Raw genomic sequence first — 27,533 nt, forward strand, 5'->3', positions numbered from 1 at the left:
AAAGCATGGGGCTGAGAGCCATAGCAGGCTGAAGGCCTGAGATAATATGTTCATGCGGCTCTTACTGCCTGGGTGGCTGGAGCTCTGTTGTGTGGTTGGGATGATACGTCTGGGCTCTGGGTTTCGGTGGTTTCCCTGCAAATGCCTCCTGCTGATGGATGCATGAAAAGGTACTGAGCCCGGGGACACCTTACAGATGAAAAGGGCGATTCTTCCTCCTTAGAAGATGGAACAGACTAGGCAGTAAGGAATGGAGGATTTTGTGTCCCCCGTGGAGGAAGGACTGGGGATGCTTTAGAGAGGAGAGAGGCAGCAAGCCCTAAATGAGTCTCATGGACAACAGCACTTAACTCTTTAAAGTGCTGCTTGGGGATGGAATTTTAAAGAATAAGAATTAACTGTGTCTAGCTGCAAATCTAACTGGGACTCTGCACGTTCCTCCATCCCTGTTCAGTGACAGGCCATGAAGACACATAGGGGGTGGGGAGGGTCTTTGGCAAATAGCCAGGGTTATCTGTTGTTCTGGGGGCATTTCCACAGTATCTAGGCACTGAGATGTGCACTGATGGACCATGAATTCCACAGTCTGCTATGGCAGAAATCCATGAATAATGCGAGGGCTTGTTCTGCAAAAACATTGGGCATGTAACTAATAGGCAGGATTATACAAACAGCATGTCTTTCCCCTCCCCATCCCCCCCTTTCAGTATCCTCATAGCATTTATCCTAGAAGCTTTCTTTGTGGAGTACTCCCTGGAAAAGAGTGAAGTAGAAACTGCCATTGAGAGGAAAATTCAAGAGCTGGGAGTAGGAATCCAAGAGTAAGTAAACTACAGGGGAAAGGTGGTACTTTGGGGGTGGGTCTCTCAACACCTCCAGTTACTGATGGAAAGTGTAATCGGATTGTCCTTAGTGATGTGCAACTGAGAAATACAAGAGTTGAGGCATCTGATCTAGGTTTCCAGAGTCTCCTGGGTGAGTTCAGTTCCATTTCATAGCCTCCCCACCATTTGTGGTGATCAGATGCCTTTGAAAAGGAACAGGTGACTCTTCTGCATCGGCTCTCTTACCTACACTCCCCCCTTTCTCTCACATTCCCTCCTGCGCGCACACATCCATTGCCTGCCTTTGGCAGAGAGGGATGTTCAGGGAGCTACTTTAGTGAAATCAGTAAAACAGCCTCAGGCTGCTCTAGATACTGTATTCAGAGACTGTCCAATTTCCCCCATTAGACAGGCTGCAGTGCACATCTGGACTCTGATTGAAAGGTGTGACGGTAGTTCCTTTAAAACTTAGCCTAGAACATGGCTTGGGCAAAGGAGTGTGAGCTCAGGCAGCTGACTTGGCCCATAAGGGGCTAACAGCTAAAATGAGACCTTCTCTGGACAGACGTCTCTGCTAATTCCCAGTTGCAAGGTGGGAGGCAGACAGGCACCTGCTCCTTGCTGTAAGAGGCCGGCATTTCACTGAGCCCCTTGAAAGTCTGTCAATAGCAGCAGTTGGTTGTATGTTAGAGAAAGCAACCTTTTCCCATTCTTTCTCCTTCTCCTTCTCTCTTCCCTCCTGACAGAGGTGTGGGGGTTCTGCTCCTGCATTGCAGGGTCTGCTCCACTGATTCTGAGCCATGCTCCGCTTTGCATGCAGAGTGGCCTTTGTGGGAGGGACTGCTGGGGCTCCAAGCCCTAATAGCCAGAGCCTGGGAGAGCCAGTCCAGTCCATGGACTCGTGGCGAGCACTGGAGTGCATTTTAAAGTGGCTTCATAGGGATATATATATCCCTTTTTTTTTTTTAAATATTTTTTTTTTATTTAAAGGGAAGAACTACGTGATGGTAAACTAATAGACAACATGGAAACCAGTGAGAATGACCTCGGAGGGGAAGAAATAACCAAGAAAAAGTCTAAAGGGCTGATGTTTAAAATAGCTTCTAAAAGTAAGTCCATTCCCAAAGGCTCTTCTCTGGGGAATGAATCCACTGCTGAATTCTCTGCTTGTCTGTCAGGTCTCTCTTGAGATTGCAAATATTCCAGGGTGGTGAACTGCAGCTAGAAGACCCCTGGGGCTGGCAAACAGATTTACTGAATTGCTGTGAATTGGCATTAATCAGCCCACAGCAATGAGTCAGTGAGTGCACCCTCACAGGCCATTGTGCTGTGTGTGTTTTTAGATGCAGTGTGCCTCTACTCGACTGAGCCCCTCTTCAATAGCCTACTCGTGCACCGTCGCCATTACAGGATGGCATGTTAACTTGACCATTTAAAAAAGAAAGCTTAGTGGGACTCTAGGAGAAGCCACTCCTGGTGAGATGAGCTGTTCAAAACCTTAATTCTCCCCTGATCTCATCAAACACAGATTTCCAGGGCACTCCAGGTCCCAAGGCAGGGAGGGGAGCCGCCCTGCATTGGAGTGGCAGAGGAAGCTGATATAGGTGTAGCTGTCTCTCTCTGCAGCTAAACCCCACCTAGAGACTTCATCAAAATCCCCTTTAAATGGCAGGCTGGGATCAAGGAATCTCTTTAGGAATATTTCCAACCCTCGGATATCTTCTCGTCCATGAAGTATGATGGGCACTGGCAGTACTTAATTTTTGCCGGGGCTCTTGGCGTGGCAGTTCATAGCCCCAGCACCTCTATGCTTGCTGCGTCAGTTATGAAAGTAAAAAATTGCTTGAGCCCCCAGCACCTCTTTCATCCGAGCACACCCACGTTTGTGATTAAATATGGCACCATCAGGCCCAACAGCCAATCAGAATGCATTTGGGGGCTTTTGGCATCCCCAGTCAGATTCTAATAGTGTTTATGCTGTTTTTATTATAGCACTTTCTTTGTCAAGCTTCTGGGCTTTACAGCACGAGCTCATTGCCTGCAGTAGCTACTTACACAAGGAACAGTCTTGGTGGTTCAGCTTCTCCAGATGTTAGGAAGCCTCTCTGTTGCTGTTTTCTCCTTCTATCCACTTCACTTTTATCCTGGCTGAGGCTCTTTGGTAACTCTTTGCAACTCTTACTGCTTGGTTTAATGCTCATCCTTCCCTCCCAGAAACTGTCTCCCTGTATCTTGGCTGCTTCCTAGTGAATCCAGTTGAAGCTCACTATAAGCCTGGAGTCACTGTTTAACACACAAACTGATTGAAAGCCTGAGTCTAGGGGCCTCGTATGGAGCTCCCTATTTCTTCAAGTGCTCTATCAAAACTGCTTCATTTAAAAAAAATCTCTTGAAAGGGCAGCAGTTAATGAAAACTGTTTTGGTTTTTCACTGTGGATTTGTTCAGGATGTTCAAATAGTTATTGGACAAAGTACTAGAAAATGTGTGTTTGTAGGGACCAGTCCTACAGAGGGAGGTTCTCACATGTATGTTTTTACATTGGTAAATAACACATGCTGACTGAAAGAGCTGCCTTTGTTTGTTGGGGAATGGGGCTGTAAACCGGCAGGGTAGACACCTCAGTGACTTTTCACCCAGTGAGGAACAGATCACCAAAATGACTCGACTTGACCACTCAGCCTTTGAGCATAAAGTAAATCAAGGGACTAGCTAATAGCTTAGGTCACTATAGAAACCAATGTATTTTTTTTTTTTTCTTAGGGTACAGGACAGTTGATGCTTTGCTTCAGCGTATGTTTGAGGCAGAGATACTACCAGAAGATGATGGGCCATCAGTGGAAGAAATCTTAAACCTCTCCCCTGCTGATGTTTACCCAAAGAATCCCACCTTTGACAGCGCTGCATAGTGTGGAGAACAGAAGGGGAAACACTAGCTGTCTCTCTTACTACTTAAGAGATCTCTGCTCTGACTCCAGCTCATACAACTTTGGCACTGTCATGTACGAGATCCTTCGAGTTTTAGAGCACGTCTGCATAATGATGCTCTTCTGCACATTGGACAGGTTATATTTAAAGTGGCAGCAAACTGGTCGCACGCTGGGTCAGATTTGATCAGTTTTACAGGGAGTAAAAGTCCACAGAAATCCTGGAAAGGAAAGTATTTCCTAAAAGGAAAGCTCATGGAGTGTTAAGAAAAGTGTGTATCTTACTTAGAGATCATGCTACCTAAAACTATTGTAGCATTACATATATTGTTTAAAACTCTGACCTTGTTAAGGAATATTTAGCTACTTATAACTGGAAACTTTCTAGTGCAGTGACTTTAGATGGATTACCAGTCAAGACTCTGGATAAATGTGTAAGCTAAAATAAAAATGATACAAGAGCCAGTTTGGCACAAAGCTGCTCCTTCGTGTGCTATTTCACTCGCCCTTGCCAGGACCTGTGTTCAAAGGGCTAATTAACCATGGCAGCTAAGTGGGGGGTGGGCAGAGGTTGGCCAGTACCTTAACCTCTCTCAGCTGCTAATATTCCACAGCTGTGGGCAAATCCAAACAGCCTGAAACACTGTACTTCAGAGGGGTGCGTGCAGATGAGCCTCTGTAGAGGCTCCACTTTCATCAAAAAAGGCTCTAGCTGTTCTGGTTGCAAAGAAATAGTCATGTCATGGTCTCCAGACTTAATTGATGCAGAGATGTCTGCCTGAGTTTGCAAAGAGCCTCAAACCATTGTTTGTTAAAGCACATGAAGTATCCCATTGTAAAGAGACACCTAATCTACTCAGAGTAAGCAAGCACTCATTTGGGATAAGCCTGTATAAATACAGTGTTGGTAAGAAGGAAAGTGTAGTTGGTTTCACTTTCATACAGGGGCCACACAGCTTTCCAGGACTTGCCCTAAGGAAACAGGAACAGGTTTGTCACTAGCAGTTTGTGGAGGGAGTTGCCTATGTACATTGTGCATTGCCAGACAACCCAAAGTTGGCTCTTGGTGAGCGCCTCCCCCATCCCACAAGCATCAATCTCCCTCTTCTACCCCCAAACATTTGAAGCTGAGGTTACAAAAGGGAACAACTGGTCCCCGAATGCCTCTGTTGCTTCTACTAACTCAAAAGTCTGAGCCCAGAACAGTGCCCGAGGGCAAGGAGGGAGGCTTGTGAGATTGTGCTGTGCTTTCATGCTGCAGTTGCAAGTGAAGAATCTTTACATCTCTGGGGGGGAAAGGGGGAAGGAGGAGGTAGTGCTCACAAGGGCAGTGTCAAGGGGTCTGTTCAGAGTCTGGAGGCTTAACCTGGGAGCCAGAAGCTGGATTGCCTTTCACAGCAGTCTAGCGAGAACCAGGAGGGGTGCTTGACTGGATCTGTGACTACCCTGTCACTAGAAACCCGGCAGTAATGATTCACATTCAGCTTTGAGTTACACCACCTTCAAGAGAACCCAGTTCTAAGCCCCCTAACTTCTACTCAACACAGACACAGTGTTTGCAGAGGGAGGTGTTTTACTACTGAATTGTAGTTTAACACAAAGATGCTGAAGCTTCACAACAGAGAACTTCCAACATTATCAGTGGGAATGAATGAATCTCTCATCTATATAAATAATCAACATTTTTGGTTACTTATAAAGTACAAAGGGAAATGAAACCAAGCAAGATTCTTGTTTTGACAAAGAACATTCATATGGGGGTACAGGGGAAGAGACTGGGTCTATCCAACAGCAGAAACCTAACAACCCTCCCCTGAATTCAAATCCAGAAGAAGCTGCATTAAAGTGTATTAACCATGATCCTAGAGAAAGGAAAAGCATATTTTTCTGACTTGGACTCGTTTGGCAATGATTTTTTTTTCCCTTCTGATAAGTTACTTTATTTACAACCATTTGAAAAATAGAAATAGCCCTAAATTTCTCATCCCAGTTTTCCCCAACCATTTAACTTGTCCTGTGTGAATAGCCTCATCCCCTTTCAGACACATGTATACACAGTATATTGACTGAAGCAGTTGCTACCCCTACTATTCTTGTCCTTGGGCAGGTGTTTCCTTTATTTGATTTCAGTCAGCTAGAAAGCAGAACAGAACTCCTCTTGTTTCCCGACTGGTAGATTTTAAAGGCGCAGGTATTTGTGCATGGAATCCTGAACGTAACTTTCCTTTCACTTTTTTGGGGGTAAGTCCTTGAACAATATTGCTCGCCTGTCACTGAACAAGGGTAGAGAAGATCATCTTCTGAGAAGCAGTCATACAGAAGAGTTTCTGGCAGATTTTAGATGAATAATCTTGGTCCTGCTAACAAATGGATAAGCAGTGCAAAGACATCCTGCTGCTACTATAAATCCTAAACTGCACCAAGCACAAAATATAGACCAGCTGTATCCATGTTCCACATCATCAGGAAGCCTATATATGAATGCTGGTAGGCGGTTTAGATCATATGATATACTTGCTGCATAAGTGCACAGAGAAATAGTGCAAAATATTCCTGCAGACAAAACATTCTCAGGGTTAGTAGAGTTATACAGCCTGGGAAAAATAAAAGAGCAAACACATCCCTGTTAAACAATAGTTTATATAATCAAAAGACTAGACAAAAGCTGTTTTCTTACTTGGATAGAACATGCGGTATTAACGCTGGCATTTACAATGTTTCAGGGTCTTACCTGACTATACAAGACTTTGAGCACTGGCTCTGTATTTTAATTATGAACTTAATGTAACTTCTTGTAGTTCCTGTAAGTTCTTGTAGTTGGAAAAAAGCTCTTGGTTAATACAAGTGGTTTAAGGTTTGCTGCAGTTGTTACCCCAGAGGAATGCTTTTAGAGCATGTAGAGTCATGAGGCCTGCCTAACATACTCATATTGGAGACTCCTCTTCTTGCACCCCTTAAAATCCATGGCTGAGAGCAGCCCCATTGCACCTCACAAGATCCATGGTGGGCTGGCTGAGGTAATAGTTTTGTATGCACTTGACAAAATCTAGTCTGGGCATGTATGTAATTTACTCAACCATGCATCCCCAGCACAGCTCTAATGTGAACAAGCTACTTGTCTCTCAGCCACTCCACATCTGTCTGCAGGAGCTGTCACCCTGTCCAGAGTGTCCCTCCTGGGTTGGCAGCAATCTATTGGGCTAGATGTTTCATTATGCAGTGAAATTAGCTATACACATACAGCCACAATACATTTTTCCTTAGGCTTGCACTTTACAAATTTATGGAATAAAATCTATGGTGCTTAAAATTAAGAAGTTTATGAAATAAAATCTACATGCTCAGTATGTGCTTTTCAGAGGTTTATAATTTGGTCAAATCAATATACATTTCCCCCAGACCAGGCAAAATAATTGCTTCTCAGTAAGGGCTTTTCCCACAATGAATTTCCTATCCTTTGCCATTTTTGCTATTTGCAAAAATACATTGAAAGACCTTTTTTTTTAATAATACGAACCAAATAACACCTGTTCACCTTCATTCTGAAAAAACAGCTGAACACTTTTCCTCAAACTTCCCCAAAAAGTTCATTTTTAGGAAAAGACCAATGATGGAAAATGGTAACCTGAGGGGTGAAAATTTCAAGAAGTTATAAACGACTTGGACAAAAATAAAATTGTTACACTGACTTAACTGAACAACGGCTGCTTTTGTTGTAATTTAGACTTCTCCTTCGTTGTTCTAAGGCCAGAGTTAAAAAGAAGGAATGGGGGGAGGGGAACCTATTCCCTAGTCTTCCCCACTAACATGAAGTTAGGGATAGATTTTGCCTTTAGACCTAGTCTTGTGCAAAAGAAGGGGTGTAAACTGCACCCCTCCAGGAGTAGCCCTGCCAGACGTTGTAACTCAAATACAATTTAGTCTCAGCCTCCCTCTTTGCTTTGGAAAGAAATCATTTCCCAGCAAATTATGAAACCCTCCCATGCTGTCTCAGGTTTGCTGGCTGGTAAATTGAAGGCAAGGGACCAACGCTCTGCCCACTTTTCCCCATCCAGATGGTCAAGCAGGGAAGTAAGCAATGGCACAATGCCCACTTGCCCCTGCATGCCTGGTCCTAGAGTTTGCAGTCTGTGCAAGCGCTATAATGGAGTGCTCTTACCTCTTCTTTCTCCCAGGCACAAGTATGCAGTGTGAAGGACAATCTTTTTATTCCCTTTTTTGGAAGAAAAAATTAAATGGTCCCTTTCTGTTCTCATACAATATTCAAAAAAATCTTGCCTGCTTTTTTGACATCTGCCTGAACAGCTGCAGTGGAAAGTCAGTTCTAACTGGAAAGATCAAAGGAAGGTGTTCTCTGCTGATGGATAACAAGCACAGTCTACCAAAGAGAAACCTAATCAAGAGCTTCATTTGTAATTAGCACACAAAGATGGCACAATACCTGTCATAAGGAATAGAAGGCCTGCCACATGCTGAGTGAGGCTTTCCTCCCAGAAGAAACTGACTGCCGCTATGACGCATCCACAGAGAAGAACAGCTGCTGCCATGCCCAGAAAACCAGCCGTGATTCTTCTTAAATCTGTTTCCATATCAGAAGTAGAGCAGAGATTAAACACAATCCTTTTGCTGAGAGCAAAAAAGAGAGTGGCAAGGAACTATTTACAAGCCCTGTTGGTAAATGCAAGGTAATGCGTATTGGAAGAATCTTTCGAGCCACTCATAGGCAAAGCTGGGTTCTAAATTAATTGTGACCACTCAGGAAGAACATGTGGACTCCAGAGTGGATAGCTGACTAAACAACCCTCCTAAATGGGTAGCAATGGTTAAAAGAGCAAACAAAATGTTTAGATGCAGATGCAATGGAACAGAAAGTAATACTGGAAGTGTTCTAATATCACTACCTGCACCAACAATGTAACCTGACCTGGAATACCAGTTCCGGTCACCCTATCTTAGAGAACAAGCGGTTCAGAGACAGACAACAAGAAGGATTAGGGGCATGAAAAAAAATTAACTTTAGAGTGAGAATGAAAAGATTGGGATTGTTTAGACAGGAAAGGAATTAGAGGGGACTTGACAGAGGTATAGAATATAGTGAGCAGTACAGAAAAATTAAACCAGGGGTTGGTTCCTATTCACCCTTTCTCATAACACAGAATGAGGGGATATCTAATGAAATTGCGAGGCAACAAATTTAAAATAGATAGAAACAAATACATTTTTACATATTGCACAGTTAGCCTGTAGAACTCATTGTCACAAGTTACAATTTAGGCCAAGAGTTTACCAGGAATCAAAAAAAGACTAACCAACTATATGAATAACAAGAACATCCAAAGCTACATCAGATGAGATTTAAAATTAAAAAAAAGATTTAGAAGGGATATAAACAGCCATGCTTCAAGGCATAAGCCAACTTGTAAAGGATGGGGGTTACCTGTAGATCGGTTATTCCATATATGCTTATTATGGGATTTCTTACGCCTTCCTTTGAAGTGTCTGATACTGGCCACTGGCCAGAGAGAGGTTACTGGACTAGACAGAGCCCTGGTCTCATTCAGCATGGCAAACCCTATCTACAGATCAGCGCGTTGTCTTGCTTTTTCATGTGAAACACTGACAGAATTATGGAGAAACTTGTGCATCTCCAGATGAGAGCTGACAATTTGTGTACTTACGAAGCAGATGCCACTCATCTTGCTGGATGGTCTTGGTTAAGTTGAATGGAATGTTTCGTAAGCGCATTGGCTGGGAGAAGTGGTATTTGATAGCTGTGCATCTCTGAACAATACCTTCAGGAAAGGAAGAAAGAGACTTCATTAACCTGCTGGCTAAAAACCAAGCAGGTTCCCCCAGAGAACACTGTGTTAAACATTGACAGCTAGGCTGAAAATTGTCTTTTAATACAATTAGTCCACACTTCCTTCTCCCCATTTGCTCTCCCCGTGCCCACAGACTACCTCACAGCTTCTACCCTGCACTTCCAGTTCTGAACACCCAACGCCCCCTCTCCCTATAAATGGCAGAAGCTTGACACTAGTGAGAGATGTGCAAGCTCCTCAGGCTGGGAGAGTTCACATGCACGTGGATGTGCACCCACCCACCTGCTGCTCTGTGTTCACTCTGGGGCCATTTCCTAAGCAGCCCTCTCCCCCCACAAGACGCTGGAGGGGACCCAGACTCACAAGGTCCCAGGAATGTGGGATCAAATTTTCAAATGCACCTAAGTGATTTAGGAGTTTAAGTCCATTTTTCAAAAGAAATGTAGGCAATTAAGAGCCCTAATCTCACTGAAAGTCAATGGGATTCAGACAGGACATTGACACTAGCAACCAATGACTTTTGGATAAAGACTTCCCCATCTCTCCTTAGAGAACAACAATCCCCCAGCTTGAGATCAAAGGACTGGAAAGGTACGAGGTTGGGTGATAAGTGCTGGCTGTTGGAAGGAGTCAGGATTCACCTGGGTCTGACGAAGGAGGTCAGACACAGGGTGAGACCTTGAATCAAAGGGTTCTTCTTCGAGTGCTTGCTCATATCCGCCGCTCCTCAGTTCCTTCTTACCGCCCGTGTCGGTCGTTGGAACTGTGGAGCGCAGTCTAACTGTTTCTCCACCTCCCTAGCGATTCACTCGTTTTCTCTTGAATTCTGTACATAGTTGAACTTTTAACAGTAGTTAGTAGTTAGTTATCGTTCTATTAGTAGTGTTTTGTAGATAGTTAGAAGGGGTCGGGGGTTAGCCCCTTCCCCTACCCCGGTACCGGGCACCAAACCATGCGCAGCCTGTCGTAGGCCGATGCCCACAGGAGACCCGCATGAGTCCTGTCTTAAGTGCTTGGACGAATCTCATTTAACGGACAAGTGCCGGATCTGTAAGGCGTTCAAGCCCCGAACTAAAAAAGAGCGGGACGTTCGCCTAAAACAGTTACTGATGGAGGCAGCGCTAACTCCCCATCCTCGGCCGTCTGCGGCACCGGGACCAAGCATCTCCTCGGCACCGCAACGCACACCTTCCGCGAAGACGCCGAGTCACCAATCTCCGGCACCAGCTTCTGCCCGGCACCGCTCGCTCTTGCCTCGGAGCAAGAAGCGCAAGCCTCCTGCGGCCGCTATATCCACACCGCAGTCAGAGCGCTTAGCCAAACCGGACCGCCCGGCACTACCATCTGCGCGGCACCGACGTCCGCCGCACCGTTGATTCCGGCCTCGGAAGAGCCGTCGAGTCCGGTGCCTACCAGCTCCCGGCGCATGCTGCGGTCGAGCTCATCGTGCCCTCCACTCCGGAGGCGTTCTCCGCAGCACGAGACCTGATCGCCCTAACGGAGCCTGAGCTGCCTCGACCCCGGCACCGCCGGTGCGGGTCCCCAGTCTATAGGCAAGCCGGCCCTTCTACGACCTTGTTTCGCCCGGCACCATGGGACTTCGTCGTTCTAGGTCCCGATCCAGAACCCCATCCAGGACCCCATCCAGGTCCCACAGACGCTCACCACGTCTCGCATCGATCCCGGTCCGCGCCACGCTCGCAGTCCCGGTACCGTTCCCATCAAGGTACCGGTCGTACTCGCGGTACTGCTCGAGATCCCGGTCACCGTCCAGGCATTACCGGCACCGCTCCAGATCTCGGCACCACTCGCGGCACCGTACTTCCCGCAGCCGATCTCGGCACGGCGACTCTTGGCGCGGTCGACCTCCGGCACCGCGCTGGTCGTAGGTCCCGGTCGCGCTCTCGGCACGTCAGGACTCCCGGTGCCGCTCCCGGCACCGCATAGGGACGGTTCCAGTGGCTGCAGAGACCTCATCACACGGTCTCGCCCCTCCATGGCCATCTCGTCAGCCGTCGATCTCTCTCATGCCGAGACGGCATCATACGGAGAGTCGGACAACCAGCAAGGTCCTCATCAGTGGCCCTTTTGGACCCCGTGGGCTTATCACCAGAGCCAAGGTGGCCACCATCCGCCGCCGCACTCCGTCCCCCTCCGAACATCGGGCACGGAGTCCACACGGTGAGCAGACCCCCTCCAGCGGGGACCGAGCAATCCCCTGCCCAGGGCATGGAACAGCAGAGCAGCCCCAGGACGTCCGCACGACCAGGAGTCTCTCCAAGACCCTTTGGTCCCTGGGGTCTCTTCCTCCTCTTCCCCGGATGAGGCAGTGGCGGGACGGCAACATCTGGACCGCCCCCAATCGACCTTAGGTCTCACCAGGACCTCCTCCGCCGCGTGGCTCTCAACATAAACTTACCCGTGGAGGAGGTTCCTGAAGTGGATGACCCAGTAGTCAGCATTCTTTCGACAGAGGCCCCAACGAGGGTGGCGCTCCCCTTTATCCGCTCCATACAGGCTCGGGCAGATACAATCTGGCAAACCCCGGCATCGGTACCACCTACAGCCAAAGGGGTTGAGCGCAAATATATGGTCCCGTCGAAAGTTATGAATACCTTTATGTACACCCTCCTCCTTGCTCGTTGGTGGTCCAATCCGTCAACGAACGGGAGCACCATGGCCAACAAGCTCCTGCGCCCAAATCGAGGGAGGCCAGGCGCATGGATTTGTTGGGCAGGAAAATCTACTCTGCGGGAGGCCTCCAGCTCAGGGTGGCGAATCAGCAGCCCTCCTGAGTAGATACAGTTTTAACACCTGGGAGGCAGTAGGCAAATTCGTAGAGCTTGTCCCACAGGACTCCCGCCAAGAGTTCTCAGCTCTCCTGGAGGAAGGGAAAAAAGGTTGCAAGGACCTCCCTCCAGGCCTCACTGGACGCCGCTGACTGGCCGCTAGAACTCTCGCCTCTGGGGTCGCTATGAGGCGCATATCGTGGCTGCAAGCGTCAGGTCTACCACCGGAGCTGCAGTATACGATACAGGACCTACCCTTTGACGGTCAGGGTCTGTTCTCCCAGAAGACAGACCCTCGCCTCCAAAGTCTGAAGGACAATCGCGTGATCATGCGTTCGCTGGGAATGCACACGCCGCAGACTCAGAGACGGTCCTTCCGACCCCAACCCCAGCGACCCTACCCCCCACCTCGACCGAGACAGGACTTCTCCAGGAGGAGGAGGCCGGACCTCTCGTAGACGCCAGTCTGGCCCTCAAGGGGTAACAACTCGGTCCCACCAAACCACCGGCGGGACCGAAGCAAAACTTTTGAAGGTGCGCCCGAGAGCACTGTACCAATTTCCTCCAGGATCCCATTCAGTTCGCCAACCGCCTCGCTGCATTTTTCCCTGCATGGTCCCAGCTAACATCGGACCGCTGGGTCCTCACACGGTGGAATGTGGCTACGTCTTCAGTTTGTTTCGACCCCGCCTTCCCACCCTCCCTCCTCGTCCCTTTTCAGGGACCCCTCTCACGAGCAACTCCTCCTGCAGGAAGTTTCGAGGCTCCTTGCGTTGGGAGCCATAGAGGAGGTTCCAGAGCTATTAAGGGGCAGAGGATTCTATTCCAGATACTTCCTAATCCCAAGGCGAAAGGAAGTCTCCGGCCCATTCTGGACCTGCGAGCTCTGAACAAGTTCATCAAGAAGCTCAAGTTCCGCATGGTGTCCCTGGGGAACATCATTCCTTCCCTGGATCCAGGAGATTGGTACGCTGCTCTCGACATGAGGGATGCATATTTCCATATCGCGATTTACCCACCGCACAGAAGGTTTCTTCGCTTTCATGGTAAATCGTCATCACTACCAATTTGCGGTCCTTCCCTTCGGCTCTCCTCGGCCCCCTCGGGTATTTACGAAGTGTATGGCGGTAGTCGCCGCCCACCTCCTCGTCGTCGAATTCATGTTTTCCCATATCTCGACGACTGGCTGATTTCGAGGGACTTCCGAGGCTCAGGTTACCGCTCATGTAAATATCATCAAAGACCTGTTCTCACGTCTAGGTCTGATCATCAATCTAGACAAATCCATTCTACTTCCTACCAGAGGATAGAATTCATAGGGGCGATGCTGGACTCCACTCTTGCAACAGCCAGCTTGCCCCCACAGAGGTTCCATCTATAGTCTCCCTCATTCAGGGACTACGAGCCTTCCCAACAACCTCTGTCCGCACCTGCCCTCACTCTACTCGGTCACATGGCTGCGTGCACTTTCGTGACGAAGCACGCAAGACTACGCATGCGCCCTCTTCAGACCTGGCTTGCCTCGGTCTACCGTCCACGCAGGGATGCCCTAGACATGATAATCACGATCCCGTCACACATGCTGGGCTCCCTCAACTGGTGGCTGACTCCCTCCCTGGTGTGTGCCGGTCGACCGTTCCATCCGCCTCAGCCCTCGGTGTCTCTAACAACAGACGCTTCCTCTCTGGGGTGGGGCGCACACCTGGGGCATCTTCGCACCCAAGGCCTTTGGTCCTTGCAGGAACTGAAGCTCCATATTAATGTCCGCGAACTGAGAGCAGTCCGACTGGCGTGCCAAGCCTTCCGTCAACATCTGCAGGGCCATTGTGTTGCGATTTTCATGGACAACACAATGGCCATGTATTACATAAACAAGCAAGGAGGGACACGATCTCCCCTTTGCCAAGAAGCGATGCGGCTGTGGGACTTTCATATAGCCCAGTCGATAGACGTGGTAGCTTCCTTTCTCCCGGGGGTCCGGAACACTCTCGCAGACCGCCTGAGCCGGTCCTTCCTGGCCCACGAGTGGTCCATCCGTCCGGACATCCTGCTTTCTGTTTTCCGGAAGTGGGGCTTTCCCTAGACCTCTTTGCCTCCAAGGAGAACAGGAAGTGCCAGGTGTTCTGCTCCCTACAGGGTCGCTCCCGGGGCTCTCTTTCGGACATGTTCCTCATTCCCTGGAAAGGGGGTCTACTCTATGCCTTTCCACCCTTTCCTTTAGTCCACAGAATCCTGCTCAAACTCCGCAGGGACAGGGCCAGGCTGATCCTAATCGATCCAGCATGGCCGAGGCAGCACTGATACACCCTGCTGCTCGACCTGTCCCTAGCGTCTCCGATACCACTACCACTCTGCCCGGATCTTATAACGCAGGACTTCGGCAGGCTTCACCACCCAGACCTTCAGTCCCCGCACCTAACAGCGTGGCTACTGTCTGGTTAAACCAATCTGAGCGCCGCTGCTCCAGCCAGGTCCAACAGGTCCTCTTGGGGAGCAGGAAACCTTCCACGCGGGCGACATATCTCGCCAAGTGGAAGCGGTTCTCTCATTGGTGTACACAGCGTTCCCCCTTGTTCCTGAAGCCATTTCGGTTCCTGATGGTCTTGGACTATTTATTGTACCTCAAGGAGCAAGGCCTAGCACTTCTCCTCAATAAGGGTGCATCTAGCCGCAATCTCCACCTTCCATCCCGGAGAGTCGGGCAGTTCCACCTTTTCTCACTCCGATAGTTTCAAGATTCCTAAGGGATTGGAGAGACTCTACCTCCCCGGTTAAGCCTCCTTCCCTTCCTGGGATCTCAACTTGTGCTGTCTAGGCTCACGCCCCTCCTTCGAGCACATTAGCCACGTGCTCCGGCTCTTCCTGGTCGCTATCACCGTCGGCCAGATGGGTTCTTGAGCTCCGTGCTTTGGTGGTAGACCCCCCATGTACACTATTTTCACAAAGATAAGGTCAGCTAATGACCAACACCCGGCTTTCCTCCCAAGTGGTCTCTGCCTTCCATATTAACCAAGACATTTTTTCTACCGGTCTTACTTCCGAAGCCACATAGCATCGCGCAGGGACCAGCAGCTACACACCCTGGATGTCCAGCCGACCTTGCCTTTTACATCCAGAGGACAAAATCCTTCAGACGGCTCGCCCCAGCATTTATAGCAGTGGCAGAGCATATGAAAGAGTATGCCATTTCTTCCCAGAGGCTCTCATCATGGTGACGTCCTGTATCGGAATGCCTATGACTTGCTCACGTCCCCAATTTGGCCACCTCACCGCCACTCGACTCGGGTCAGCCCTCGTCCACACGCTTCCCTGGCCACATAACCCATTCAGGAGATAAGACCGGGCAGCTAACCTGGTCGTCTCCGTGCATACCCTTTACATCTCCGCTACGCAGCTGGGTTGGAGGCATCGAGAGACGATGCCGCCTCGTTGGCTCAGCGGATCTTTACTATTCCGCAACGTATCGTCTCCGACCCCACTGTCCTAGGAAGGCTTGGGAATCACTGCTACTGGAATGGATATGAGCAAGCACTCAAAGAAAAGACAGTGTACTCTCACCTTGCATAAGGCTGTTGTTCTTCGAGATGTGTTGCTCATAATCTCATTCACAACCCGCCCTCCTTCCCACCTGTCGGAGTATCCGGCAAGAAGGAACTGAGGAGCGGCGGGCCGGCAGGGGTATATATCCGGCGCCATAGCGGCACCACTCCAGGGGGCGCCCTGCGGCCCACCGAGTGTTGCTAGGGTAAAAGTCTCCGACGAACGTGCATGCGGTGCGCACACACCTACTGGAATGGATATGAGTAACACATCTCGAAGAACAACAGTTACAAAGGTGAGTAACCGTCTTTTCCCTACAGCTTGGCTGGGCTCAGGGCTAACCAGAGCTTTAACCTTCAGTTCTCTATAATACCCTAAGGACTTCCTATGCTGTGTCCAGATGACTAATAAACCCGACTGTCTGGACGATGCTGGGTGAGCATTGCTGCAAATAACGGTCAAATTAATGCATGAATCTCTGCAGAGTGGACAAGTCTCCAAAAGGGATCTGTCTCAGCTGGACTTGCTGAACAGAGCTCACGGTGTGACGCAGAGGTTCTGCAGGCCCAGAGTCCAGTCTAAGGAGGCAGTGAAGCCATGTGGAAAAGTTCCTAGAGAAAAAGGGAGACACACTGACAGGTCTGGCACACTGAAGGGGTTACTCCTAGAGACTGATCCAAAGCTGGGGACATAGCACCGATCCTGTGAATCTGTGATGGGTGGGAAAACACATGATGCACCCCTGTCACAGTATGTAGCAGCTGCTTCTCCTGTGCGCGCTCCCACAGCACATGCAGAGGCACCCTGTTTGGCTGTGCTCTCAGCAGAACAAATGCCTACAAGATCCGCCACTGGCAGTGTTCCCTGGCACCCCCGAAAAGGGCCTGTTGCTTTAACAGCCAGTACCTGGCCCCATATGGATAACCCCATGTTCGCTTTGCAATAAGGCAATCTAACTCCATTGCAAGGAAGCTGAAGTGCCCAGTGTACTGCCCTAACACTCAGCTGCATGGCTATTCTTAGGGTCTTATCATGCAAGGTGCTGAGCGCTCTCAGCTCTTAGTGATTTCACTTGGGGCTTGGAGTCAGCACTTGGCAGGATCCAGCCCTTATCTTCTAAGCTCAGTGTCACTGTGACAGGTTGCATAGCATCACTGAAAGACTTTGTGACAGAGGAACCATGAGCAATTCTGTGGTATTTGTGAGGCAAACCCACAGCTGGACCAGGGCTGCTTGTTCAGCTCACCAACACATTCCGTAAGCAGCACCTGCAGTGACTCAGCCCTAGACACACTGCAGCAGCCTGTCCCTGGGCAGGCCCTGGGTCAGATGTGTCTGTCTTGTCTATTTAGATTGTCAGCTCTTTGGGACAGGGAGTATTTCTTCTTTGAGGGGCTCTGTGCATTTCCAACTTGTGGATCTTGTGGGCTAATGCACCCTGACTTCAAGTGCAAATGCCAAGAGGAGAGGGGGCATTCTCACAGGAGTGAATGCACAGAGGGAACTCCGGAAGAACAAGAGTTACCAGTAAGTAACCTTTCTTTACTCTCTGTGTGTATGCATGCAGTGTCCAGCACAAAGGAGTCCTGCTCTTGGTCGGGGCCTCAAGATACTATTGCAATATAAATAATAATGAAACCAAACTGGTTACACCAGGAGCTGAAAGTGAATCGCCCAGGAAAGGGATGGAGTAAGACTCCTCCCCTCGCCAAGGGCATCATGGACAGATCAGAGGACAGCCAGGCTAGTGGGAGAGGTGCTGAATTGTTGGAAGCATAAGAGCTGCAGAGAGATGGAGTCAAGGAAGGAGATGGCTGAACCCAATATGTGAACTTTGGTTCACATCCTCAAAGTTGTTTGGGGGCCCAACTCTCATCGGTTTCACTGACAGTCAGGTGCCTAAATACCTTGGAGGATCTGGAACCTTCCTTGTGAACCCTTTCTACCAGCACCTAGCCAGTGAGGTGACGTGACCTCAGTCCTTTTAGTTTAATTTACTATTAAAACAGATTAAACTCTTTTAACTAAAAAGAGACAGCATATGAAAAATAATGAGATGCAAGGTCATGATCTGAATTTAACTATGCTGCAAAAGTGAAGGTGTTTTTTCTGAAGAGGTAAGCAACTGTAAATGCATTTGTTACCAAGGGTATGGCAGCGCTTTCAGGTGGCTGTGTAGTTGCGGCACCAGCGCTGGGAGAGAGGGGAATAGCTCCCAGCGCTGATGCACTGTCTATACTGGTGCGTTACAGCACTGAAACTTAGAAAGTTTCAGCACTGTAAAGTGGCAGTGTAGACAAGCCCTATCACAGTTAATATGAGTCTCAGGAAAGAGGCCTCTGTCTGAGAGAGCGGTGATGTTTCTGGAAAGGAAAAAGTTACCTGTCCGCAGACACAATGATTACGTGCTTAGGTTAGAGTTCATCTCTATGGGAATATCAATAAAAGGTCCTCTCATGCTAGTCAAGAGTTAATGGGATGGACACACCAGTGTAAAACTGGAGAGTGAGAGGAAATGCAGGGCCTTTGTGATTGTACATATTAATAATGAAAGATACTCTCTGGGACATTTTGAGATGGATCCTCACCTGGTGTAAATCTTCATATTTGCACTGAAGTCAATGGAGGGATGCCAATTTACACCAGCTGAGCTGGCCTTTGGACTTTAATCAGAAGCCAAGAATGCTGGCTGCAGAGAACAAAATGTCATTTTGGTTATAAACAGAAGCATGGGGAATGGGTTATAAGCAGGGCTGGCCCTGAAAATACAACATCCATCCCAGGGAAGATATTTGCATGTGCTCTAGGGTGTAGCTGACTCCAAATCCAAAATGTTATCCTTAAAGGCACAAGCAATGAAATGTCACAATGAGTCTGCTGAGTATAAGCATAAGAACACTTAAAGCAATATCTATTTTTGCATTTCTCTACTCATTTGCAAGTGTATTGCTTGGCTTACTATGGTATGAATTCCAGCACTTAAATGTGCATCTTTGTTGCCATAATGAAAGCTATTTACCTTATTCTCAGGCCAATCTGGTAAATGAAATTTTGTGTCTTCCGAGGAACATCTCTGAAATGTTTCATTAAGTTACAGATATTTTGTGCAACATTCACTGCACGTAACGTTAACAATATAACTACCGTTCTCCTCTGCACAAGTGGCTAAAGAAGATAAAGTGATGCCTCCCACCCTTTTGAGCATGAAATAGTGTATTACACATTATTTGTTGCTGTAATTAGAAGGTTTATTCTCTACTTATATAATATCAAAGTTAAATATTAGGAAAAACAAAACAACTAACCAACCAAATCAAAAACCTGCATTACGTCAATACGTGTAGTTTGAAAATGTTTAATCTATTGCTGCAACATAAAACAAATACGTTATCTTTGTTTCCCAGTATGTATTAAAGAAGAACATTAGCCCATGTCTATGTGACATAAGGCTTGGCTGTTCTCCAAAGGTCTAATTTAACAGATGACAATAAAGAGAGGAAGCAGAAAAGTCACATCTCAGATTGGGGTGACAAATGATGCAAATGTCTGTTGACTATGCCTTTTAATTTCTGAAGGGACAGAGGTGTTATTATCTGGGCTACATTTCTCTTTTTCACTAAGGAGGAACAGAGGTTCTACTAGAAGACCAGTGCAGATTTTTACACAAAGAGAAGATGTACAGGAGGCCTTTGAAGGCCGCTTCAGGTACACAGAAAAGTAACAAAAAATGGCCTGCTAAATATTAGACAGCATATACTCAGACGTACACAGCAGCCAGGAGCGGCTCTAGATATTTTCCAGCCCCAAGCATGGCAGGCAGGTTGCCTTCAGCAGCTTGCCTGCGGGAGGTCCTCAGTCCCGCAGATTCGGCAGCAGCCTGCGGGAGGTCCGCTGAAGCCGCGGGACCAGCAGACCCTCTGCAGACAGACCACCAAAGGCAACCTGCCTGACGTCCTTGCGGCGACCGGCAGAGTGCTCCCCGGAGCAGTAGAAGAGCAGCTACTGTAGGGAGTGGCCAGCCATTCCTGCACATAAAGCATTGGTAGCCAATGACTTCTACTAAATCTGTGACTTTTACTAAAAATACCTGTGACTAAAACATAGCCTTAATTATCACTCATCAACACTCAGACAATACTCTATGCCCATGTATCCTCCCTCTCACCTGACACCCCCCCCTCCCCCCCCACACCAGACTGAGGTGGAGGAGGTGAGAGGGTGGCTAGTGCCAGTGTATTTGTGGCAGTGGAGGGGAAGCCGAGCATATGGTGCCATTTTATTTGTTGGCATAACCTCTCAAACATTCCTCATTTTGAAGCATGTCATTCACTGCGGGCTGAAAAATAACTTTATTCCATGCAAAGCCGGTGCCCTTCACTGTCATTACTGAAAATTATTAACATCAGAAATAAAGAACCATAAGGACGAAGTTATGGGGAGAGGCATCTACAGAAAAGGAAGGTGTCCTATTGCAATTTAAGTTGCTTGCATGAATAATTGTTGTGTGTTTCATCCTGAGTCTGTGTCACACACTGTCTCCCCACATGTGGGCCTGGCTAGCATGAGAGTATGCTCATTGGTGGTAAAAAGAGCATATATGGTGCCAGCATGTAAGAGGGAACAGGAAGGAGAGACAAAAGGGTCTGTAGAAGGGGACCCTACTCCCTGTACATTTTGGGGCTGGGAGAGGAGAAAAGGAGTGCATGGTGCCCCCACACTGGAGGGAGAGAAAAGGATACACGGTGTGGGTGCACTGTGGGGGCTGACTGCACTGGACTCCCAGTACTGGAGATGGAGAAAGGATTTATAGTGCCTGTGTATGGGGGAGGACTGAAGAGCAAGAGAGGTGCCTTAGTATCTGAAAGTACGTTGGGGTGGGAATGCAAGCTGTTACATGGTTCCTTTGCACCTGGGAGTGTACAGTGCCCATGCACTGCGGGAGGAAGTGAGGTGCATGGTGCCCATGTACTGATATAAAGGTGTGCATGGTTCTTGTGCGCAGGGGTAACTGGAATGCATGGTACCTGTGCATGGGAGAAGAGGAGGTATGTGGACCCTGTGCATGAGTGGAGTACCTGATGCACTGAGAGAGAGAAGAGATGCACGGTGCATTACGGGGCACACGGTGCACATGTAGTAGGAGAAGTTCTTGTGCTTTAGAGAGTAAGGGAGGTGTATGACACATTGGGGGCTGCACCGTTCCTATGCACTGAGGGATGATGGGGGTGCATAGTGCACCATGTCTGTGTACTGGTGGGTGAGAGAATGCAAGGTGCATGTGGATTGGTGGGTAAGGAGGTGCATAGTTTATTAAGGGGTGCATAATCCATAGTACCCATGCATAGAGGATGTGGATGCATGGTGCATTAAGGGTGCACAGTGCCAATGCATTGCTAGATCAGGGGATACATGGTATTTGGATGCACATAGTGCCTGGGCAGTGATGGCACAGTGTGATAGTGTTGGGGGTGCCAGGCACACACTGGCCATGCAAGGGGTGGTGCTGGGGGTGCCAGGTGCATACTTGCTGTGCACGGGGTGGTGTTGGGGGTGCCAGGTGCACAGTGGCTGTGCAGGGGGTACTGGCTGCACAGTAGCCGTGCAGGGGGGTGGTGTTAGGGGTGCCAGCTGCACAGTGGCCGTGCAGGCGGTGGTGATGGGGGTGCCAGGTGCACAGTGGCCGTGTGTGTGTGGGGGGGTGCCGGGTGCACAGTGGCCATGCAGGGGGGGTGTTGGGGGTGCTGGGCACACACTGGCCGTGCAGGGGGTGTGGGTGCCAGGCGCACAGTGGCCATGCAGGGGATGCCAGGCACACACTGGTCGTGCAGAGGTGCTGGGCGCAGAGTGGCCGTGCAGGGGGTGTGTGCCAGGCACACAGTGGCCATGCAGGGGGTGGCGTGTTGTGCCAGGTGCACACTGGCCGTGCAGGGGGTAGCAGGTGCACACTGGCCGTGCAGGGGATAGTGGGTGCACAGTGGCCGTGCAGGGGGTGGCGGTGTTGTGCCAGGCGCACACTGGCCATGCAGGGGGTGCCAGGTACACACTAGTTGTGCAGAGGGTGGCGGTGTTGTGCCAGGCGCACAGTGGCCATGTGGGGGTGCCGGGCACACACTGGCTGTGCAGGGGGTGGCGGTGTTGTGCCAGGCACACAGTGGCCATGTGGAGGTGTCGGGCACACACTGGCCGTGCAGGGGGTGGCAGTGTTGTGCCAGGCACACAGTGGCCGTGCAGGGGGTGGTGGTGTTGTGCCAGGCGCACACTGGCCCGGGCTGTGGCGGCGGGCGCCCGGCGGCGTGAGGGGGGCCGGGCGGCGCCATGGGCGGAGGGGGGCGTCAGCGCGCTCCACACTGTGCCTCACTCTGCGGCTGGGCTGCTGCTCGACACGCCTCCTCACCACGACCACTGGTACGAAGACAGACCGCGGGGCCCCCGCGCCGGCTGCGAGCGCCTGACGCTGCGGCCGCGGCGTCCGCCCGCGCCCGCTGCCGCCTTGCCCCTGCGCGTCGCCTGCCCCGCCGCGCCGGGCCGTGTCACCGCCGGCCCGCAGCCCCGCTGCTTGCCGGGCTGCCGGGCTGGGGCGTGCTGCGGTCGCGGGCTGCCGCCTCGCGCCCTCTTCGCCACCACCGCCGGCTGGGAGGAAGATGCTACTGCCTCGGCATCGACCCGGAACACTGGACAGCCTGGTGGAAGAGAGGTGAGAGGGAGCGCGCACGGGGCAGCGGCAGGCCTGCGTGCGGCACGTGCGCACTGCCACCGCCACGCAGTTGCGCCTGCCCGCACCCCTGCACGGCCAGCTGTGCGACTGGCACAAACCCGCCACCCCTGGCAACGGCCACTGTGGCTGGCACCGCCACCCCTGAACGGCCACTGTGCGCTGCACAAACACCGCCACCCCGTGCACGGCCAGTGTGCGCGGGCATCCGCCACCCCTGCACGGCCACTGTGCGCTTGACCGCACCCCGTGCACGCCACTTGAGCGTGGAACCCGCCACCCCCTGCGCGGCCACGTGGACTGCACGCCACCTTGCACGGCCACTGTGCGCCTGGCAACACGCCACCCTGCGCGGCACTTGTGCGACTTGGCAACACACCGCCACCTGCACGGCAGTTGTGGCTTTGGACGCCACCCCTGCGCGGACTGTGGCGCACTGGCACCGCCCCCTGCACGCCACTTGTGCGCCTGGGAACACCGCCACCCCTGGCACGGCCAGTGTGCCTGGCACGCACCCCTGCCGGCCACTGTGCGCCTGGCACAAACCGCCACCCCCTGCACGGCCACGTGTTCGCGTCTGCAACACGACACCCCTGCACGCTCATGTCGCCTGTCAACACCACCCCCTGCGAACGGGCCAGATGGTGCGCCTGGCACACACCCCCTGCAGCCATGCGGCCTGGCCATCCGCGCTGCACGCGTGCGCCTGCAGCACCCCGGCCCATTGATGCGCTGGCACAACACCGACCACCCTGCACGGCCACTGTGCGCCTCGGAAGCGCACCCCTGCACGGCCACTGTGCGCCTGGCACCGGCCCCCTGCACGGCCAGTGCGCCTGGACAACACCGAACCCCCTGCACGGCATGTGCGCCTGGCACCGACACCCCTGCCTGTGGCCACTATGTGCGCCTGCACAACCGCACACCCTGCACGGCCATGTGTGCCTGGACAACACCAACCCCCTGCACGGCCCTGTGCGCCTGGCACCGCCACCCCTGCCGGGCCTGTGCGCCTGGGCACACACCGGCCCTGCAGGCCCGTGTGCGCCTGGCAGCACACCGCACCTGCACGGCCAGTGTGCGCCTGGCACCGCACCCTGCACGGCCACGTGTTGCGCCGCGCCAACCGAACCCCGCCACGGCCATGTGCCTGCACGCACCCACCGCACCCATTGCGCCGTGGCACAACACCGACCACCCCTAGGCACGGCCAGTGTGCGCTGCACACCCACCCCTTGCACGGCCAGGTGTTGACCTGGTCACACCGCCCCCTGCACGTGCCAGTGTATGCGCTGCGACAACCCGCACCCCCTGCAGGAGTGTTGCGCTGGCCAGCACCCCTGGCACGCTGCAAGTGTCGCACCTAGGCACGCACCCCCCTGCATCAGGCCAGTGTGCGACCTGGCACACACACCGCCTGCACGGCCAGTGTGGGCCTGGGCACCCACCAGGCCGGGCTTGAACACGTGCACCCTGCGGCAGGCTGCGCACACACCGCACCCCCTGCACGGCCCAGTGTGCGCCTGGCACAACGCCACCCCTGCACGGCACATGTGCGCCGGCTAAACACCGCCACCCCTGACGCCAATGTGCCCCGGCACCGCCACCCCTGCACGGCCAGTGTGCGCCTGGCAAACACCGAACCCCTGCACGGCACTGTGCGCTGGCACCGCCACCCCTGCACGCCAGTGTGCGCCTGGCACAACACGCAACCCCTGCACGGCCTAGTGCGCCTGGCACCCCACCCCCTGCCGGCCAGCTGTGGGCCTGCCAACACTGAAACCCCCTGCACGGCCACTGTGCGCCTGGGCACATATCACCGAACCCCTGCACGGCCATGTGTGCGGCTGCACCGCCACCCCGCTGCACGGCCCTGTGGCCTGCACAACACCGCCACCCCTGCACGGCCAGTTGCGCCTGGCACACACGACACCCCTTGCCGCCACTGTGCGCCTGGCACCGCCACCCCTGCACGGCCACTGTGCGCTGGCACCCGACCCCTGGACGGCCAGTGTGCGCTGGACAACAGCACCCCTGCACGGCCAGGTGCGCGCGCCTGCAGCCGGGTCACATGCAACGGCCACGTGTGCGCCTGGCACACACCGCACCCTGCAGGCCATGTGGGCTGGCACCGCCCCCCGACGGCCACTGTGCGCTGGCAACCCCCACCCCTGCACGGCAGTTGTGCGCCTGGCACTACACCCCTGCACGCCAGTGTGCGCTCGGCACACACCGCCACCCCCTGCACGGCCAGTGTGGCCTGGCACACGCACACCTGCAGGCCGTGTGCGCCTGGCACAAACCCCCATGGCCGTTGCGCTCAGCCCCCTGCTAACGGCGTGTGCCACTGGCACCGCCACCCTCTACGGCCAGGTGTCGCCTGCCAACACCGACACCCCCTGCGCCGTGTGCGCTTGCACCGCATCCCCCTTGCACGGCCAGTTGCGCTGGCACTACACCAGCCACCCCTGCACGGCGCAGTGTGCGCTGGCCACACACCCCTGCACGGCCGTGTGCGCTGCACACACCGCCACCCCTGCAACGGCCAGTGGCGCCTAGCAGCGCACCTGCAGGCAGTTGGCCCGCGCACCTCTGCACGGCAGTGTGACGCTGGCACACACCCCTGAGATGGCCAGGGTGCGCTGCACCCACCTGCGGCATGTCGCACGCCCCTGCACGGCCAGTGTGCGCCTGGCAACACCACCTCCTGCCGGCAGGTGTGGCCTTTGGCACACTACCGCCATCCCCCTTGCACGCCATGTGCGCCGTGGACACCGCCACCCTGACAGGCCGTGTGCGCCTGGCACAAGCCCCTGCACGGCCAGTGTGCGCCTTGGCACAACACGCTCATCCCTCTGCACGCCAGGCTGTGCGCCTGGCACACCACCCCTGCACGGCAGTGTGTGGCCTGGCACCACCCTGCACGGCCAGTGTGCGCCTGGCGACACACAGACACCCCTGCACGGCCAGTGTCGCCTTTAGCGCACAAACCCCCTCTTGACTGCAGTGTGCGCCTGGCACAACACGCCACTCTGCACGGCGTGCCCTACGCCCCACGCCCGGTGCGCCGCAACAACCGCACCCCCTGCTACGGCCAGTGTTGCGACCCGCATGGCACAAGCACCCCCTCTCACGGCCACGTGTGCGCCTGGCAAACCCGCACCTGCACGGCCAATGTGCGCCGCACAACCACCGACACCCCTGCACGGCAGTGTGCGCCTGCACCGCCACCCCCTGCCACGGTCCAGTGTGCCGCTAGCACAACCGACACCCCTGCACGGCCATGTCGCCTGCCCGTTGCGCACTCGCCTGCAGCCCCCGACGGCCACTGTTGCGCCTGCCCCTGCACCCTGCACGGCCAGTGTGCGCTGGCCAACACGCCCCTGCACGGCCAGTGTGCGCCTTGGCAACCCGCACCCCCTGCAACGGCCAGTGTGCGCCTGGCAAAACACGCACCCCTGCGGCCACTTGCGCCTGGCACAACATCTGCACCCCCTGCACGGCCATTGCGCCTTGCACCGCACCTCATGCGCCGCGTGGCCTGCAAGCAGCGCCCCTCACGTTTGCTCGTTTGCGCCTGGACAACACCCCTGAAGTCCAGTGTGACGCCTCGCACCGCACCCCTGCCCGCGGCCAGTGTGGCGCCTGCAGCAAAACACCTCCGCGACGCAGTGTGGCCTGCACGCCCACCCCCAGCGGTTCCGCACCTGACGCCAGTCGCTGACCCGTAACCCGCTGTGTGACACCGCAACCCTGCACGCATTCGCTGGCCACACCTGGCCACAGACAGTGCGAACACCCCTGCACGGCAGTGTGCGCCTGGGACAACACCCCCTGCACGCCAGTGTGCGCAGCCGCACCCCCTGCACCGGCCAGTGTGGGCTGCCAGCTGCCGGCATGTGCGGGCACCGCCACCCGCCTGCACGGGCCACTGTGCGCCTTGGCACAAACACCGCCACCCCCTTGCACGGCCAGTAGGGGGACCCCGTGCATGCGCCAGCACCTCCACCCCTCTGGACGGCAGTGTGGCCTGTGCACACCGAACGCACACCCCTGTCAGGCATGTGTGCCCTGGCACACCGCCACCCCTGCACGGCCCAGTGTCCTGGCCCAAAAACCGCACACCTGCCGGCCACAGTGTGCCTGGGCACCCACACGCACCCCTGCACGGCCACTGTGTGCCTGGCACAACACCGCTACACTCCAGCATTCGCCCACTGGCCAGTGTGCGCCTGCCCCCACCGCCACCCTGCCGAGCCACGTGTGCGACTGGCACACAGCCGCCCCCCTGACTACGGCCGTGTGCGCCTGACACAACACCTGACGGCCCAGTGTGGCTGGAACAACACACTGCCACGCCTGCACGCAGTGTGCGCTGGAGCAGCGCCACACCCTGCCGGCCGTGTGGGCTGGAGCAGACCACGCCCCTGCACGGCCGTGTGGGCGCCTGGCACCGGCAGCCTGCAGCGGCAGTGTGGGTGCACAGCACCCTGACCAGGACCAGTTAGTGCGGCCTGGCACAAACGCCACCCCTGCACGGCCAAGTTATGCGCTGCACGCCACCCCTGCGACAGGGCCAGTGTGGTGACACGCACCCCTGCACGCCAGTGTGCGCTGGCACAATACCCTGTGGGCACGGCCGTGTGGCCTTGGGCGACAAAACACGCACCCTGCGCGGCACCGTGTCGCCTGGGCGCACCCCCTGCGGCCAGTGTGTGTGCTGGCACCACGGCACCCTGCACGGCAGTGGTGCGGGCCGTGGCACGACCCCCTGCAACGGGCGCGTGTGCGCCTGGGCACACCCGAACCCTGCACGGCGTGTGCGCTGGCACCGCAACCCTGATGGCCAGTGTGCGCACTGGACACCGTCACCCCTGCACGGCCGAGGTGGTGCGCCTGGACAACACCCTGCACGGCAGTG

The 27,533-nt window shown here is 53.4% G+C and overlaps 2 protein-coding genes across 4 annotated transcripts in view; one reads left to right on the forward strand and one right to left on the reverse strand.

Annotated features, from left to right (window-relative positions):
• Window positions 1-4,268, forward strand: part of LOC116831077 (two pore channel protein 2-like) — a 29,094-nt gene extending 24,826 nt beyond the window's left edge. Inside the window, exons 17-20 of one of the 3 annotated variants that reach the window (XR_004375125.2) lie at window positions 708-821; window positions 1,815-1,933; window positions 2,817-2,985; window positions 3,586-3,673. Coding sequence is in view for 2 of the 3 variants with exons in the window: in XM_032790834.2 (XP_032646725.1) it covers window positions 708-821; window positions 1,815-1,933; window positions 3,586-3,731 (379 nt within the window). In the remaining variant the exon portion in view is untranslated. Of the gene's footprint in view, window positions 1-707; window positions 822-1,814; window positions 1,934-2,816; window positions 2,986-3,585 lie in introns of all 3 variants that reach the window. The other 2 variants (XM_032790834.2, XM_032790835.2) reach the window with 2 other exon arrangements.
• Window positions 4,269-5,235: 967 nt separating this feature from the next.
• Window positions 5,236-9,545, reverse strand: TMEM178A (transmembrane protein 178A). Its single transcript, XM_032790847.2, has 3 exons — window positions 9,428-9,545; window positions 8,191-8,328; window positions 5,236-6,302 (listed from the first exon to the last, which is right to left on the reverse strand). Exons 1-3 carry the CDS (start codon window positions 9,492-9,494, stop codon window positions 6,061-6,063), a joined length of 447 nt encoding a protein of 148 aa, XP_032646738.2. The 5' UTR covers window positions 9,495-9,545; the 3' UTR covers window positions 5,236-6,060.
• Window positions 9,546-27,533: the final 17,988 nt, after the last annotated feature.

The sequence above is a fragment of the Chelonoidis abingdonii genome, chromosome 3, assembly GCF_003597395.2.
Source record: "Chelonoidis abingdonii isolate Lonesome George chromosome 3, CheloAbing_2.0, whole genome shotgun sequence".
NCBI lineage: Eukaryota > Metazoa > Chordata > Testudines > Testudinidae > Chelonoidis > Chelonoidis abingdonii.

Excerpts from the sequence above, each read along its gene's own strand:
- TMEM178A (XM_032790847.2), bottom strand. The coding sequence starts at position 9,494 with ATGCGCTTACGAAACATTCCATTCAACTTAACCAAGACCATCCAGCAA. Across the intron at positions 8,329-9,427 it reads AGATGAGTGGCATCTGCTTC|ATTTAAGAAGAATCACGGCT; the intron begins GTAAGTACACAA and ends ATATGGAAACAG. Across the intron at positions 6,303-8,190 it reads CCTTCTATTCCTTATGACAG|GAATATTTTGCACTATTTCT; the intron begins GTATTGTGCCAT and ends TTTTGTCTGCAG.